Source organism: Oryza sativa, chromosome 6, assembly GCF_034140825.1.
Source record: "Oryza sativa Japonica Group chromosome 6, ASM3414082v1".
Classification (NCBI taxonomy): domain Eukaryota; kingdom Viridiplantae; phylum Streptophyta; class Magnoliopsida; order Poales; family Poaceae; genus Oryza; species Oryza sativa.
Window position 1 is genome coordinate 4,884,226 of NC_089040.1, and position 16,726 is coordinate 4,900,951.

Genomic DNA, 16,726 nt, shown 5'->3' on the forward strand with positions numbered 1-16,726 from the left:
TCAATCTTCAAGTGATTTATGGGGTGGTTTTTATAATTTTTCCAATTAAATATCAGCTAGCGGTCAAAATTTGTAAGATTCTGACTAAATATTGTGTGAATTGAAGCATGAGTTTTTGAGTAGGTCAACTAATCTTCCGGGGGGTCCGGAGCCGGTTACAGTACTAACTTACAAGCAAAGTCTACGCAACTTTCCCATGAAAAAAACGTTTATCAGTAAAGTATGCTTGTCTCATCCTCATCAATCATCATTCAAACCTTTGATAAAAGTCAAACATCTTTAATTTAATTAAGTTTGTAGAAAAAAATAATAGCATTTTCAACCAAAGACAAATATATTATAAAAATATATACAATTAAAGTTTTATTAAAATAATTTGATATTATAAATATTATACTATATTTATCTATAAACTCAGTCAAATTTGAAAAGTCAAAATATCTTATAATCTAAAACGGAGGGAGTAAAGTATTTAAATGATCATATTCATGCATGTCCTAGCCCTCTGCCTAACCACTGAACCCTTGGTTTCAAAAAGACTTTATTTCTATCTCTTAAAAATTGTCAAAAAGAGTTTGTTTATCCTTTTTTCCCTACTCTCAAGTCTCAATCCACAAATCAAAGAAATTTTATTTCTCAAATATTCCATTCCTAGCATTTTTCAATACTACTTTATCATTAATAAGATAAGTAGTGGATAACTTTGTGAGACGGCGAGTAGTAATAACTTTTATAGTACTTTATCATCTAATAGTTACAAATAAAATCTTTGTGAGACGGCGAGTAGTAATAACTTTGTTAGTTCCGTATACCTAAGGGATGAAAACAACGATGGAAATTCTTGATCGGCCAAGTATCATTTCCATAGGAGTGATAATATTTTTTTTGACCATTTTCGATTCTAGCTAGTATACATAGGATTTCACTTCTAATTTCTATTATTAGGGTTGTCATTAGATAGTATGATAAATATGTAAAGAAAAATCCCGAGCAAACCGAGAACCGTTTCGTTAGAAGTGATATAATTTCCGACTAAATCTAATCTGCCTCTGGCATGTGGGCATCGATTGCTCATCACTTCATCAGTGTGCTGCTATCTGCTTAGATGAAAGCTTTGCTTGGGCTTCGTTTTGATTGTTTGACATGCCATTTTGAATGGGCCTTTTTGGGCCTCCAGTATGCACAGTTAAAAATTGGTAATTTCCCTTCATATGGGCCAGCCCTGCCATGCAGCTTATCACCTAGGAATAAGTTCACCGGAGGTCCCTCAAATTAACAGCGGTGGCGGCGTCCGGTCCTGCGGGGCCCAGCCGCCTTCCTCCCGACGGGACGGCGCTGTCCGTCGCCGTGCACGACGCCGTGGCCGCCTCGAGGCTCCGCGGCGGTGGCAGGGCGATCCAAGTTGTCATCTGGACTTCCGGAGGCACCTTCGAAACGTGAACACGGCAGCTTAGTCGCGGATGACGGTGGCGTCGTTGGCACGAGAGCGGCACGGTCCACGGCGAGGATCTCCTCCTCCGCCATGCTGCAGGGCACCTGGCTGACGAACAGCCGCAACCTCTCGCCGTCGCCATCCTCCGCTTCTCCGGCCATCACCGCGATCTCTCTCTCTTCCCCGTCTCTTTTCCTTTTTATCCTCTCCTCGTTCTTGCCTACGCCTTTTGCCTTTCTATATCAGACGAGCAGTAACCACTGATTGATTGATCAGTATCAGTGTCTTGAGTACAAATTAATTAATCGATGTGTAGTATCAAGTCTTGATCTCGAGTAGCAGTGAGCCAGTGAATGTAATCGAATCATCTGATTGCGCGAAAAGCAGCAGCAGCATTGATGCCTCCGCCTCACCGTCCAGCGCGACGACAATGTCGTGCTCGGCGTCGGACTCCAGGAACCGCGCTCTCGTGGACCAGCACCCACACCCGACGAGGAGACACTAGTCTTCCGCGTCCGTCCCTGACTCCTCTGTCGGCAGCGCGGGACGAGGCGGTTCCGCGCCGCCGGCGACCATCGCGTCGACCTGGTGTGGGACCTCACCCGCGCGCGCTTCCCTGGCTCGGGTTCGCCCGAGCTTTCTTTTGGGTGCAGCCGACGAGCCGCCATCGCGCCGTGGTGCTGCCCCGCAGCCGCAACAGCTGTGTGGATGGAACGGCGGCGCTGGCCTCTTCTCCTCCTCTTCCTCCTCCGGTGCGTATAGATGGACGGACTACGTCGACGTCGTGCGTGCATGCATGCTGCAATCTTGGCGTCTCAGTTTCGTGCATGGATCTTACGAAGGTCGGGGAAGGACGGTGATGATGGCGTGCCACGACGTCGAGATGCCGTTCCTGCGGGGGATTGACATGAACCGGCCAGCGCTAGTGGCGGAGACGACGACGGCGAGGGGGGGGGGGCGCAGCTGCAGCGAGGAGGACGAGGAGCCCGGCGTGACCTCCCCCAACAGCACGCTCTCCAGCCGGCAGCGACGACGAGGACTCCGGTGGCGGCGGCGGATCTCGTGTACCACGGCCGGGGCAGGGTCGGGAGCAGCAGCAGCAGGGAGAAGAGAAGAGAGAAGAGAGAAAGGAGAAGAAAAGAGAAGAAAATAAGATATGCAGATGACATGTGGGCCCCACGTGCTTTGTTTAATTTTTTTTTGCTGACTAGGATTGCACGTCAGTGAAACCACCCATATATACTGTCTAGGGACCTTGAGTGAACGGTTTTGTATAGTTTAGGGGTGGAGATTTCTGGTTTTGTGGTTAAGGGACCTCAAAAAAATCTCGGTGTTAATTTGAGGGACCTCCGGTGAACTTATTCCTATCACCTATGCAGCGGTTCTAGGCTTCCAGCCAATGCAGCACATACCAAGAAAGCGATAACCTACGAATTCCCCCGTCGCATAAAAAACAAACCTAATATACAGATGCGACAAATATGAATGGTATGTCCACTTTGATGCCATTATCAACCATACCATTTTTTAAGTAAAGTTAAAAAAAATGTACGTTTAGTTTGTTGCCAAATTTGATAAATACGTAAGAAATCCTACTGGCTCGAAAGCTAATTGGCATAGACGCGTCAGCTCGTGCTGTCATCCACGCCATCTCCTCAGTGCATGATCGTCGTTGCTCTCCATGGGAGATGACGAACCAAAGCAATTACGCTTCCTCCTCCCTCACTATCGATTTTTTTCCCCAAAAATTAAATTACTGCAGACAAAAAAAAATAGAAGACATATACCGCGACCACAGGTCAGCAGTCAGCTAAGCCGTCCAGGGAGTTCGGAGAATTAAACTCCGATCCCCCATCGAGAAGACGCAAGACCACGCCATGCAAACACACATTTTTCTTGTGGCGAGAATAATGCCTCCCCTTCATCACAATCCTTCATCCATCAAGAAACCCATAGGCCGTGTTTGCTATTATAGTCCGAGTAAATGCTGATAGGTTCCCCGAACCAAACCCCCTACACAACGGTCCATATTGGGCTTGCACAAACACGCTATTAGGCTAAAGCTGCAAGACCTCCAATAGGCCTATTTGGTCCCATGATTTTTTTTGTTTTCTGCAATAAGTTCACTTTAGGTCCCTTAATTTGTCGCCGAGTCCAATATTCGTACATAAAACACAAAACTGTATACAACGCATCCCCCAACTTATAAAATCAGCGCAAACGAGATTTCTCGGTAGTGTTGTGCCTAGTTTTGACTGACGTGGCACCTCCGTAGCTCCTTTGACTATGTCTTCATCCCACGTAACATTGACGTGGCAGCAACGACGATGTCGCGATGATAGTGTTCAAGCTGGAGTGCATCCTAGAAGAAGCAGTCGCAAGTCGTCTTGGCTCCTCTGGCAGCGACAATGGTTCGCCCAGCTCGGGCTCCGGTGGTGGGGGAGGGTGCTAAGGCCTGCAGGATGTGGCACCCGCGGCGGAGGAGGAGCGACGGCAACGGCGGAGTCCAACCGGGAGTCAGCGCGATGGTCGCGGATGTGCAAGCAACGATAGCTCAACGAGGTGGACGCAAGTCGAGCACCTCCACTCTAGTGGGATGGTGCTCGTGATGTTGCACGAGTGCCGTCGCATTAGCTAGCGTCGGTGGGATGATGCCCGTGTTGTTGTTGTCGCTGAGCATGAGGTCCTACAACGCAGGGAGGCGATCAAGCGACGCTAAAATTGTGCTGGAGATGGCGTTGATGGAGAGGTCGAGCGAGACGAGTCCAGGGTGAAGCCCGTCAGTGAGTTCGGCCATCCTCCCTCCCCACCCCGCTTGCCGCCCTCCCCGCCTCGTCCCTCTCTGTGCATGCCGACAGAGAGAGGAGATAGAGCCATAGAGGTAGAGAGGGTGAGGTGAAGGAAGTGGACCCACCGGCATGTGGGTCATACTATTTTTCATCTTCTTGTTTGAGTGATATATGGGCCCGTATATTTTTTAGTTTTCAATTTTTCTCCTTTTATTTTTTTAATCAAATTGCCACGTAAGCTCCACGTCAATGCTACGTGGGACGAAGACCTAATCAAAAGAGCCATGTAGGTACCACGTTAGCTAAAACTAGGGATAATACTGTCGAGAGATCTCATTTGTCAGTGGTTTTGTAGATTGGGGATGGATTGTATCCGGTTTTACGGTATAGGGAAAAATTTCAGAGTCGACGATGAATTGTGGGACCTAAAATGAATATTTTTTTTCAGCTTTGCTTGGATGCTGAAATGGTGAAGCAAGAAAAAAGAAGAGAGATAACAGAATATACTACTATAAGACAAAATAGAAATACTCCAGTATTGTATTAATCAAGTGAGCTACACGCAATCAATTTAGTGTTTAGTCCGATAGCCTAAGTACCTAAACAACGTTGTTTGCACTGCACGGAACGCCAGCTTCATTAGATTGGAGTCTCGGCAACAAGAGAGTACGTACAGAAAATGCAACTTGTTTATGACGACGAAACTAATCAAATTGTACAAGGAGTCAGTGGAGAGATCTGAGATCTTTTCACGATATTTCAGTACTAAAATGTCAGCTATTCGATCCACTACCTGCGGTTGGAGCTTGGAGCACGTATAGCACCACCTTTTTGCGGCTGAGAACGTGATTATCTTCACCCAATTTTTCTTCCTTAATTTCCATGAAACAACAAATTACGCGAAAAATTAACACAACACTAATTCTTTCTTTCCTCTCGCTGTCAATCCAATCCAATCTAGGTTAGAGACAAATCTCTCAGCGTCATGTGCCCATTGCAGCTAATTACATTGCCTAATCCATCAATCAATCGATCGACAGTAGTAGCGATGATACAACGAATGATCGAGCTAGCTAGCTAGCCGGCTCTGCTGAGCTGAGCTGCCACTGGGACTTCCTCTGTTTCACAATATGAGTTATTTTAATATTTTTTCTATTTATATTAATGTTAATAAATCAAAACATATTATTAATATAAATATAGAAAATACTAAAATAATTTATATTGTGAAATGGAGGAAGTACACGAGAAGAGATAACGTCTCCCCCCTGTCACGATGCCGACGCGTCTGGCCACGGATCGATCGCTCGCTAGCTGCAACCAAAAGCCGCGTTGCTTTCTCGTGGGCGTGGGCGCAGCCGCGCGCGCAGGCGTGTCGATCGATCTCGTGCTCGCTCGTGCGCGCGCGCGGGCGCGGCGGACACGCGCGGCGCGGCGTGCAACCACCGGGACGAAGTAGCTAGCTAGAGGAGCCGAGACGCGCGCAGGGGGGAGGCGCGCGACGCCGGGACGGGACGGCAGGTGGCGCGCGCGGCGTGCCGGCGCGTGGCGTGTGGCGTGTGCGCCGGCACATGCATATGCATGCGCGGGCGCGGCAGGCAGGGGGAATATTTGCGGACCGGGGCGGCGTGGCGCGGCGCGGCGCGGGAATCGCGATGTCGCGTCCTCAGCGAGGCGCGCGGCTTCCGCGAACGCGAACTACTACGGCGTGCAGCAATTCTTTTTTCTTTTTTAAATTAGTAATACCCCTCCATCTACTTATTATGATAATTATATTTCATCTTGGCACATAGACCAAGGATAATTAATTCTACTTATTATCCATTTAAACATGCTACTCCCTCAGGTTCTATTTTAATTGACGTTTTGGACAATGACACGGACTACAAAATATATCTCTGACCTTATTTTTCTATTACAATATATATAATAAATAAATGCATGTTTACTTTTTTTTATTATAGTGATTTGAAAGACAAATCTATATATGTTGTTCTAGTTTCTTTAAACTAAATATTTTTAAAGTTATTAATGGTCAAAGTTATAAAAAATTGACCCTAACCTTGTCCAAAACGTCAATTATTATAGAACTGGAGGAATTCCTCGTAAACAAGCGATTCATTAATATTTACATTTCTTGATGCCCATGTAGTCATTCCTGTGTGGAAGAATAGAGTGTCACACATTAAATCCGAAAAAGTCATTAAGAGAATATGTTGTTGGATTGAAATACGCCTATCAAAAATAAAATTTTCAGATTTAGAAATATGCCTATAAAAAATAGATAGAGGGAGTATTATTTTACATGGGGTTTCTACGACTGGTGTGGTGATATTATACTATAGTTGCTACGGAAAATCTCAATATCTACTATTATAAAAATTAAAGATGTTTTTGCAAGTCATCTGTTGAGTATATGAGTTGGTTTTCAAGTTCGTCCACTTTTGAAAATACATATACGCATTTGAATCGTTTATTAAGTTCGTTCGTTTTTTAGAAATAGAAAAGAAATCGTATAAGAAATATCTTTAAAAATACTCGCATGCTAACTTAAGACTATCGGACTTCTAATTATAGCTCATGATTTTTTAAAAAATATATATCCAAACGAATCCCCACGTAAATTACGTAACGCACGAGTATTTTTTCTAGTTAAAGTAAAGCGTATGATCGGTTTCTAAACTCGGTTGGTATATATCGTCTAGGTTTCTAAATTTTTAAAATGTGTTTTTAGATTCTCTAACTGGTTTAAGTGTGTTATTTTAGTGTTAAATTGTCACGGCTCATCAAGATCACGCGTGCTTTCGTGACACGCCAACTCACTTCCTTTTTTCCTTTTTTTCTCCTCTTTCCCTTCTCTTATTCATTCTTGTTCGTGTGGCAAAAAAAAAAGGTAAAAAGAAGAAAAAAATGAAAACAAAATATACAAGAGAAGGGAAAATGAAAATGAAGAAAAAAGTTAAAAGATTAACGGAACCATCGTTTTGCTTATTGGGGGAATAAGCGAAAAGGCATATTTGCAAGTGAATAATAATTTGTGAATAAAATTTTTATATACGTGTTCCTAGCGATCTAAAAATAAAGGCTGAAAATAAACTTCAATGAAAAAACCCTAAAATTAACTTCAAATTTAAGATTAAAAATTTAAATTTTAGCTGATAAGTACTCCCTCCGGGTTGATAATACTTGTCGTTTTGGACAAGGGCACGTCTAAAAAAACAACTTTGACCATTATTTTCTATTATAATATGTATAAAAGTGTTAATAAATATATGATCTTTTAAAGTACTTTTTAAGATTAATCTATACATGCAGTCAATATATTTGAAAGATAAATATTTTAAAAATGACTGATAATCAAAGATTCTAAAATTTGATCTCATTCTGGTATAAAATGACAAGTATTATCAGGCTATCAATCCGAAGAGAGTATAAGTATAAGTGAAAAGATGAGACCTTATATACGAATAAGCTTAAAGATTTATCATGCAATTACTCGAAAATCTATATCAGGGGAGACGGGTACGTGTGGTGGGCACGCGATGCCGATGCGTCGCCGGCCGCCGTGTGGGGTTCCGTGGCGTCCGGCACCGCACCCGTGAGCGTCTGCCTTTCCTTTCCTCCTGCTCCTCCTCGTCGATCGTTGGCCTCGGTCCCCTCCTATCCCGGCCCGGTGCATTGCATTGCACCTAGCTGCTACACTGAGTTATATACTTTCTATGTCCTAAAATATAATAACTAGGATTAGATATGATAATTTCTACTACTATAAATCTAGACAGACTGTCTATTTAGATTCATAGTACTGGAAAATATTCTATCCGTCATACACAGATTTGTAGTATTAAAAAATATCTTATCTGATTTTTAAATTCTTATATTTTAGTATGGATAGAGTATCTTTGATCTGATCCAAACTTCAAAGTGTGCCTGGCTCACTGCCTGCAGAGTGATCCTCCTGTCTGTCCTATCCAGAAAGAAACTTTTGCTCTAGGGGTACTATTTTTTTTAGCAGATTTTTGAGTCAAGTCATCGGTCCTAGTACACAGCAGCAAAAGAAATCGTAATGCTTCTTTTATCCCAAAATAAATAAGCTTTATCATAAAATAAAGCTATTTTTTCATCTCACCCTGGTATCAATCATTCTTTATTTATTAGCTTTTCTAATATACTCTCTTTTTTCAATCAATTCACAACATTTCCGATCATTTCTAAATACATTTTAAATTTAAATAAAATCTTTAAAAATATTTATATTTTAGAACGGAGAAAACACACCCTCCGTCCTAAAAAGCTAACCTAGGTGGAATGTGACACCACCTAGGATAACATATATGTCCAAATTTATTAATCTAGGTGGTATTACATCTTCACTTAGGGCCCCTCTGGTTTGGAGAAAAATCATATGAATTTTGGAGGATTTCAATTATATAGGAAAATTTTCATATAAAGCCCTTTGAAACAAATGATTGAATCATATCATATCCTTTGAAATTCTTATGGAATGAACAATCCTATAGAGATTTTGGAGGAGAGATTCTGGAAAAAAATTAGCAAGAGCTCCAACTTCTTGGAAACTTTTCTTTGAGTCTATCTCTCTCATCCGATTCGTACGTTTTTCCTACGGTTCAATCAGACGGTCATTCGTATATTTTTTCTATTTTACACTTACATTCCTATTAAATTTCTACGTTTTTCCTATTCTTTTTTTTTTCATTCTTACGGTTCAAGAGTCCTTAGATTGGTTTTTCTTACTACGGAGGGAGTAGGTTACTATGTCTGGATAGATGCCGATCCAGTCATCCACCGATCTATCGGTGACTCACTTTGAAAAGGCGAGGAGGCAAGCGACGGGTAACCACTAACCAGCTGACGTTTAGGGCCTGTTTGGCACAGCTCCAGCTCCAGCTCTACCCCTCCTGGAGCTGGAGCTCAGCCAAACAGTTTCAGCTCCACCAAAACTGGGAGTGGAGCTGGGTGGAGCTCTCTCACAAAATGAATTAGAGTTGTGGAGCTGGGTTTAGGCAGCTCCACAACTCCACTCCAGACCCAACTCTTGGAGCTAAATTTAGGAGTTAGAGCTATACCAAACAGGCCCTTAGTCGCTGTTGCTCCCGCCGGCCCACCAGCTGCATCGTGCCTATAATTGGTTCACCAGACAACTCGAGATTCTTTCAGAAATTTGACAAGCAGCAGTGAAATTTCATTGATTTCTTGTTTGAAACGGGACTAAGTATTAATTACTTTTCGGATAACATCACCGGGAAATCGTTTCACTGCCATTGTAAATATATACTGTTCCATCTTAACCCTTCACTCATTTTCGTATTCTAAGTCCACCTCTTCTAACTACTACTCTATCTTAAAAAAAAGAAAGACAAATCCCAGCTACGATCTTCGACACAACTAGGTTGGATTTTTTAGACGGAGGAGGTATTCTTTGAACACGTCTTAAATTTATCATCCTATACATAGTATAATACTCCTGTATTCAAGGGTACAATGTTCTTCTAGCGCTCAAGAGATCAACCTTACATTAAGACTACGATGTTCTTCTAGCGCTCAGGAGATCAACTTGCGACAAAAACACTAGTAACAATTCAATTATTGGGATATTAAATATGTGAAGGAATATACCAAATATATGAATGGGATGTAAGTTGAGCTATCAAAAGGACAATACCTTATTAAATCAAGTTGATCAATTATTTGTACTAGCACAGTAGCAGCAACTAATGGTCCAGCAGACCAGCACCAAGTGGTGGTGTGTGATGGCCCGCGAATTGTTTCTTGGCAGAAATGTCATGTCCAAATGGTCACAAATTGATCGACGAGTTGATGGCACGCCTCACCAATCTCCACTCTGGAGTGAAGCAAAAAGATCACAAAAAGGTTGGCTGTCCCATGGAAAAAGTGCAGATGCGTCACACAAGCTGCTGCAACTAACACAAAACACACGCATTACTAAACTCCAGGTTGTATGTACTGTTTGGTTATTCTGCAGGCAAAAATCAATACCTTTCGCAGCTGCATAGTGTGTATGTATATATGCACCAATCGAATTGGTTTTCAGTGCTTGTTACTCTCAAAGTTGTCGAACCTGAAATATGCCATTTCAACAGACATGTTTCATGGTTTGGCTGCTACCATATTGCGGAATAACCTTTATTCTGATTTCTGAATGAGAATTACAGTGATGTAGTAATCAATTATGAACTCAATTTAATTACCGGTCAAAAGCTGAGACAGTATCCAGGTCTAGGCCTGTCTTAGGTGTTGACTGTGATGAGAGAGTTGAGGCAAGACAATTTAACACATTGACATTATGGTTTCAGTCATTGAACTTTGGCACTCACCTAATTCAGGAGGAATTTGAAGGTAGCTATGCCCAAAAAAGTTTGATGTTTGGCACATACTTGCCCTTTTTGACATGTTGAGGAAAATTGCTGACTTTGTAAAGATGCACACAACAAATTTAATTTGTGAGCATATGGACTATTCCTTATCAGAAAGTTTGCTTTGCTAATCTAGCATATACTCCCAAGTATATGAAAAATTTGGTAAGATAAATTTCATATTTTTACAAGCTTTACTCCCTAAGATTTCTCATCAATAACTAAATGGAAAGCTTTCCCATTTAATCATCTGAAATTCTTACCTAATTAGGAGCTAAAACTCAAGCAAGTAAAGAAGTGTCGTCAGGACAATCTCATTTTGTCATCTCTCATTTAGAGCAGGTACAATAGCATACTATAAGCCAGTTATAAATATTTTTTTAAGAAGATAAAAGAGGAGAGATAATAGCAGCAGGCTACAGATTTATAGCCCATTGCAGCACGGATTCCAAGACGCAGGTGGGACCAGATATTGATTGTGTAGCATATGTTTATAGATAACTATTGTATAAATTAGCTATTAAGTTGATTATAGATGATTTGAAGCCAGCAGTTGGCTATACTATTAAACTTGCTCTTAGACGACAAAAAGCCTAAAATGACTGGTGGAATCTTCTTTTGAGACCATATATACACCCAAGGGACAAAAATAGTAAGACAATCTAGAGAACATTTTAATACGATTGTTGCCGTGACTTTGTAACCCCAAGTTTAGTGTTTTAGTTGCCTTTATCAATGATATTGCGTGCGTTGAACACATGCCAGTAATAACAGCCGTCTCTCCTTTTCAGATTAAAAAAAAGAAGTGTACACCCTTCTTTCTCCATGGTCGTCAAAGGCTTTTCAAAACTCTTTTTTTTTTTCTAAACAAATATGCTCCCTTCGTTCTTAAAATAATTGGCACTATTAACTACTGCTATATCATTTTTAACTTTTACTGTAGATGACTAGATTATAATAAATAAAAGATTTATGATTATATTCGTAATGCTACATAATTTGATATGATATGTTTTTATATTTTATTTGTCAAAAGATAGGTTATTAAAGTTTTAAAACTGAATATATCGTGAAGTGAGCGTAACACAACTGGTTAGTTTCTTGTGGTGGATCCAGCCCATATTGATAAACGACGTCCTCACTGATAACGAGATATCCATGACGATGTGTGTGGCTAACCCATGAACTCACTTATAGAACAAAATAAGTAACCGTTTATTTTAGCCTATAGGTAAGTTTGCGGGTTAGCAACTTACCACTAATCTGAGCCGTCAATCTCGCATCAGAAGGTCTCCACCTGTCCCACGTGGACCAATCACACTCAGCCAGCTGGCCACCTCCCCTAACCACCATCATATTTAAGCCCCAAATGGCCAAATCCTCCTCACTCTCTGTAAAAACAAGCAAACAAAGAAAGAAAAGCATCACAAATCTCACGCACTGTCTCTCGTTCGCGCAAAGCACGCTGCTTTTCTCCGCTTTGCGAGCACCATAGCCTAGCCCACCATGTGCGGCGGCGCCATCCTCTCCGACCTCATCCCGCCGCCGCGGCGGGTCACCGCCGGCGACCTCTGGCTGGAGAAGACCAAGAAGCAGCAGCAGCAGAAGAAGAAGAACAAGGGCGCGAGGAGGCTGCCACTGCGCCAAGAGGAGGAGGATGATTTCGAGGCCGACTTCGAGGAGTTCGAGGTGGATTCCGGCGAGTGGGAGGTGGAGTCCGACGCCGACGAGGCCAAGCCGCTCGCCGCGCCCCGGAGCGGCTTCGCTAAAGGTAAAACAAGAACGCGAGATTTGGGAGATAAAAGCGAGCTGTTTCTTGATTTTGGTTGGCCCAGATTTTTTTTTTTGCTTGCGGTCAGTGGGGAGATTAGTAGGTGAGGAGAAGGATGCCTTTTTTTTTTCTATTGTTCTGTAGGAAATTTAATGTCTGCAAATCTGAAAATTCCACCTAATTATTGTTGCAGTTAGTGCTTGCTTATCATGCTAGGTTGCTGCTGCCGGGTTAGCTTTATTACCTTATTGATTAATCTTAAGGAATATTATTATATCTCAGTTTTAGAAATCAGGGCCTATGTTATGATGAATCATCATGTCCTGTGATGGCTCCTACGATTCATGGATGGAGCTTCCATACAACACAATTTGGAGAAGAAGTTTCTGAGAGTTTGCCCAAATTGGATCAGATCTATGTTTTTTCGTGTTAATTACTGTACTCAAGTAATCCCGTATGAAGAATCTTGGATCCGACACTGGGCGTATAGAATCTTGACATTTCTGAACAAAGTTAGGACTCAAGCAGATCCATGTTCTGAAGAAATATCTGTTTTTTTTTCTATACCATGTGATTGGACTGAACATGTACAGTATTTTCTTCACTGTTTTTAATATATTCTCTTCTGTTTTCTTTTCTTAATGCTTATTGGCCAGCAGTTCTTATGTTAAAGTGTTCGATTCTCAATGCTTCTTTGTGTATGCTACTGATTCAAAAGGTTGAAGGATAATAAGTTTTTACCATATTAAAATTTATACACCGATCTTGTTCCTTGCTTCAGGTGGATTGAAAAACACTACTGTTGCTGGTGCTGATGGGCCTGCAGCAAGGTCTGCTAAAAGGAAGAGAAAGAACCAATTCAGGGGTATCCGCCAGCGGCCATGGGGCAAATGGGCTGCGGAAATCAGAGATCCTCGCAAAGGTGTCCGCGTCTGGCTTGGCACCTTCAACTCTCCTGAGGAAGCTGCCAGAGCTTATGATGCTGAAGCACGAAGGATTCGAGGCAAGAAGGCCAAGGTCAATTTCCCAGATGGGGCTCCAGTGGCTTCTCAGAGGAGTCATGCTGAGCCCTCCTCCATGAACATGCCTGCTTTCAGCATCGAAGAGAAGCCGGCCGTCATGTCAGCAGGCAACAAAACCATGTACAACACAAATGCTTATGCCTACCCTGCTGTTGAGTACACCTTACAGGAGCCATTTGTGCAGATTCAGAATGTCTCATTTGTTCCTGCAATGAACGCGATTGAGGATACTTTCGTGAACCTGTCCTCTGATCAAGGGAGCAACTCCTTTGGTTGCTCGGACTTTAGCCAGGAGAATGATATCAAGACCCCTGACATAACTTCCATGCTTGCACCGACCATGACAGGTGTTGATGACTCCGCATTCCTCCAGAACAATGCCAGTGATGCAATGGTACCTCCTGTGATGGGGAATGCTAGCATTGATCTTGCTGACCTGGAGCCGTACATGAAATTTCTGATCGATGGTGGTTCGGATGAGTCGATTGACACCCTTCTGAGCTCTGATGGATCTCAGGATGTGGCCAGTAGCATGGACCTTTGGAGCTTCGATGACATGCCCGTGTCGGCCGAGTTCTACTGAGGGGTTTGGGGTGTAGCAACTGGTGCCTGTATATATAAGGACAAATGGTAAGCATCAGCAATGTGAAAACGGCTAACTCTTTGTGACATTTCGATCTCCATTTCTCTGATCTTTCTCCGCCTCTCGTTTCAGGAATAAACATTCTGGACATCCAAGAAGCGGCATGTGTCTGTCGGGCGCTTCTAGTTGCGCTATATAGCTATGTTAGTATGTTAGTATGTGCTGTGTCTAGCTTAGATGCTGAAGTCTCAAGTACTATTTGGCAGTGAAACTATCTATCTGTAACTGCTATATGAGGCTGGAACAAGTTACTTAGCTTCTACCTTATCTGTACTTGCTATAGTGGCTGTGAACCTTGTGGATCTGAACTCTGAAGCCAATGTTTACTATATAATGTGGTTGGTTTTATAAACTCTAGTTGATTTGGACCCCTGTCAATGGTCATGCTATGGCTGGGGATAAGAACCATTGATGATCATATTTGACTAGAAACGCTGCTTCCAAAATATCCCATAAAGTAAAGCTGAACTTGTACTAATGTTCTTGCACAAGTTGCAATAATGTTGCCTTATGGAAAAACAGTTTCCGGACCAAGTGGTATCTGTACGAATTGCTATTGTAGGCTAACAACTTGTGCTCAAGTGGAAGATGGTGAGTATGAATCATCTTTCCTTCAGTTGCACTTAAACTCCGGACCTACATATACATTGACTGATAGGCCCCAGCCAAAATCTTGTCTTCTACATAGGAATTCTCGGGTAGTTTCTTATTACTTGGTAATGGTTGTTGCCTAGGAAAAATTTTGGTTGCCACTCAGTTTTGATTGTTCTTAGGTTGGAGAAAATTTGGCCGTTCTTTGAATTTGTTGTAGATAGTAGAGCATCATGTTCGATTGAGAATTTTGACCGATTACACTTCATGAATTGTACAAAATTTTTTTTATCGGGCTCCTTTCTATGATTTTTTTTTACGCAAGAGTTAGAATCCATGTTGGAATGAGTTTATTTGAGCCTCCAATTCTCCAAACTATGGTTATCAAATCTTGATAATAAAAACATCTGTGCTGTGTATCCAACCATTGTGCACTAATGCACTATGATATTTATGTATGTTTGGTTTGCTGCTAGTCTAGGATCCTTGCTGCAATATGCTAAAACTCTAGTGGAGTATTTTACGTTGGTTGTTGCTGGTAATAGGCACCATCAATATTGACCATATGGGTATCATTACCCTCCCAAAATATCTCAAAAGTTAAGCAGTACATAACAAATTGCAAAGGACTATCTTAAGAAACACCGTCTTATAATTGGATTTTTGGGCAGCTTCATTGTTGATTTCGTGCAGAAAGTGGTCTTTTAGTTCAGGAAGAAAGTGAGGGGAAACCAAAGAGAGAAATAATCTTCCTTCTTCGTCGCACTGCTGTATGTACTCGGAATAGACCTGTCAGTTTGTTGAAGGTTTACGGCCCTCTCCTCCATCACATTTCTGCAGTCTGGTGTCGCATTTCCTGGTGCCTCCTGTTCCTACACCATGGGATTCCCGCTAATAGGCTGTCCATCAGGTTTGCCTCCAAAGAAGGCTCAGAATGAAAGGTTGCATACATGAATGCAACACTAATAATGGAAGCTTTAGTAATGTGTTATATATTGCCTCCAAGGAAGTATGTGTTGTGTTGTGTCTAGCTTATCAGCTCAAGTCTCAAGTTCTCTCTGGCAGTGGAGTATCTATCTGTAACAAGTTACATAGCTTTCCAGTTTATTACACTTCGTGAACAATACAAAGTTTTTTATCACAGTCCTTTCCATGTTTCTTTCTAGACCCACAAAAGAACTGAACATCATTTAAGCTTCATTTAAATGTTGGAATAAGTACTTTCGAACATCCTGACTATGCTAGTCTTAACTCTAAAAGTCACAATGATACGAAGATGCTATATATGAACTTGAGCTAGAACCAAGGGGCCAGAACATCACAATCCTAGCCAAGATCAAAGAGGAAGCTGTAGCTTGGGTGAAGGCAGGAGCATATAGACTCCAAGAGTTTGGTATTCTAGGAGATATCACCTAATGCCTTTTTCCTGGGACTGTCGTCTTTTGACAATCCCTGTGCATAACCTTTGTATACTTTTATTCCTTATCTATCAATATACTAGGCAAATCTTTTGCCTTTCTTTCAAAGAAAAAAAAGGCATAACATTAAGAAAGATATTTGGTGCCAATTCATTCTTCGATGTCTCTCATCCCTAATGTAGAATGGTTGGATATATTTCAATTGCATCACAAAGAACTGTATCAAGTGAATCAACTTCTCTAAACTTCATGCTGGTATCCCTTCTCCCCATTTATAAGAAGAGAGGAGCAGCACAAATGTGCTTGGTCTGAAATAGCACAATAACCATACGAGTCATAGTTATGTTTTACTTGCCATATTAAGTCCACATGACATGTTCATTGATCCTCAATTGTACTAGAGTGTACATTGTTTGGTGATTTTTTGACAGCGTTGATGTAGAGTTTCCTGCAGGATAGAGTCCTCTGTCATGATTCATGAGCTCTTCACCTCAGCTTGGAACTCACGATGAAAGATTGTCTTCACTTTGCAGCTAGCATAGTTCGAAGTGCTTTGTGCAAGCCCCTCTACATGTGCAGTAGGCTTAGTTTCATTTCAACATAATTTTCCCTTGCGAGGATTTCAACAGAAATTTTGTTAACACATGTTTACCTCTGAACATGCC

General features: G+C 41.9%; 1 protein-coding gene across 1 annotated transcript; it reads left to right on the plus strand.

Moving 5' to 3' along the window:
- Nucleotides 1–12,002: 12,002 nt before the first annotated feature.
- Nucleotides 12,003–14,404, plus strand: LOC4340383 (ethylene-responsive transcription factor 1-like). The gene is made up of 3 exons (XM_015788266.3): nt 12,003–12,387; nt 13,169–14,039; nt 14,125–14,404. The coding sequence occupies exons 1-2, from the start codon at nt 12,123–12,125 to the stop codon at nt 13,990–13,992; spliced, it is 1,089 nt and encodes a 362-aa protein (XP_015643752.1). The 5' UTR covers nt 12,003–12,122; the 3' UTR covers nt 13,993–14,039; nt 14,125–14,404.
- The last annotated feature ends 2,322 nt before the right edge of the window (nt 14,405–16,726 follow it).

Bases quoted from the DNA above. Each gene is read 5' to 3' on its own strand.
- LOC4340383 (XM_015788266.3), top strand. From the start codon at position 12,123: ATGTGCGGCGGCGCCATCCTCTCCGACCTCATCCCGCCGCCGCGGCGG. The intron at 12,388-13,168 runs GTAAAACAAGAA...TCCTTGCTTCAG, and splicing joins CCGGAGCGGCTTCGCTAAAG to GTGGATTGAAAAACACTACT.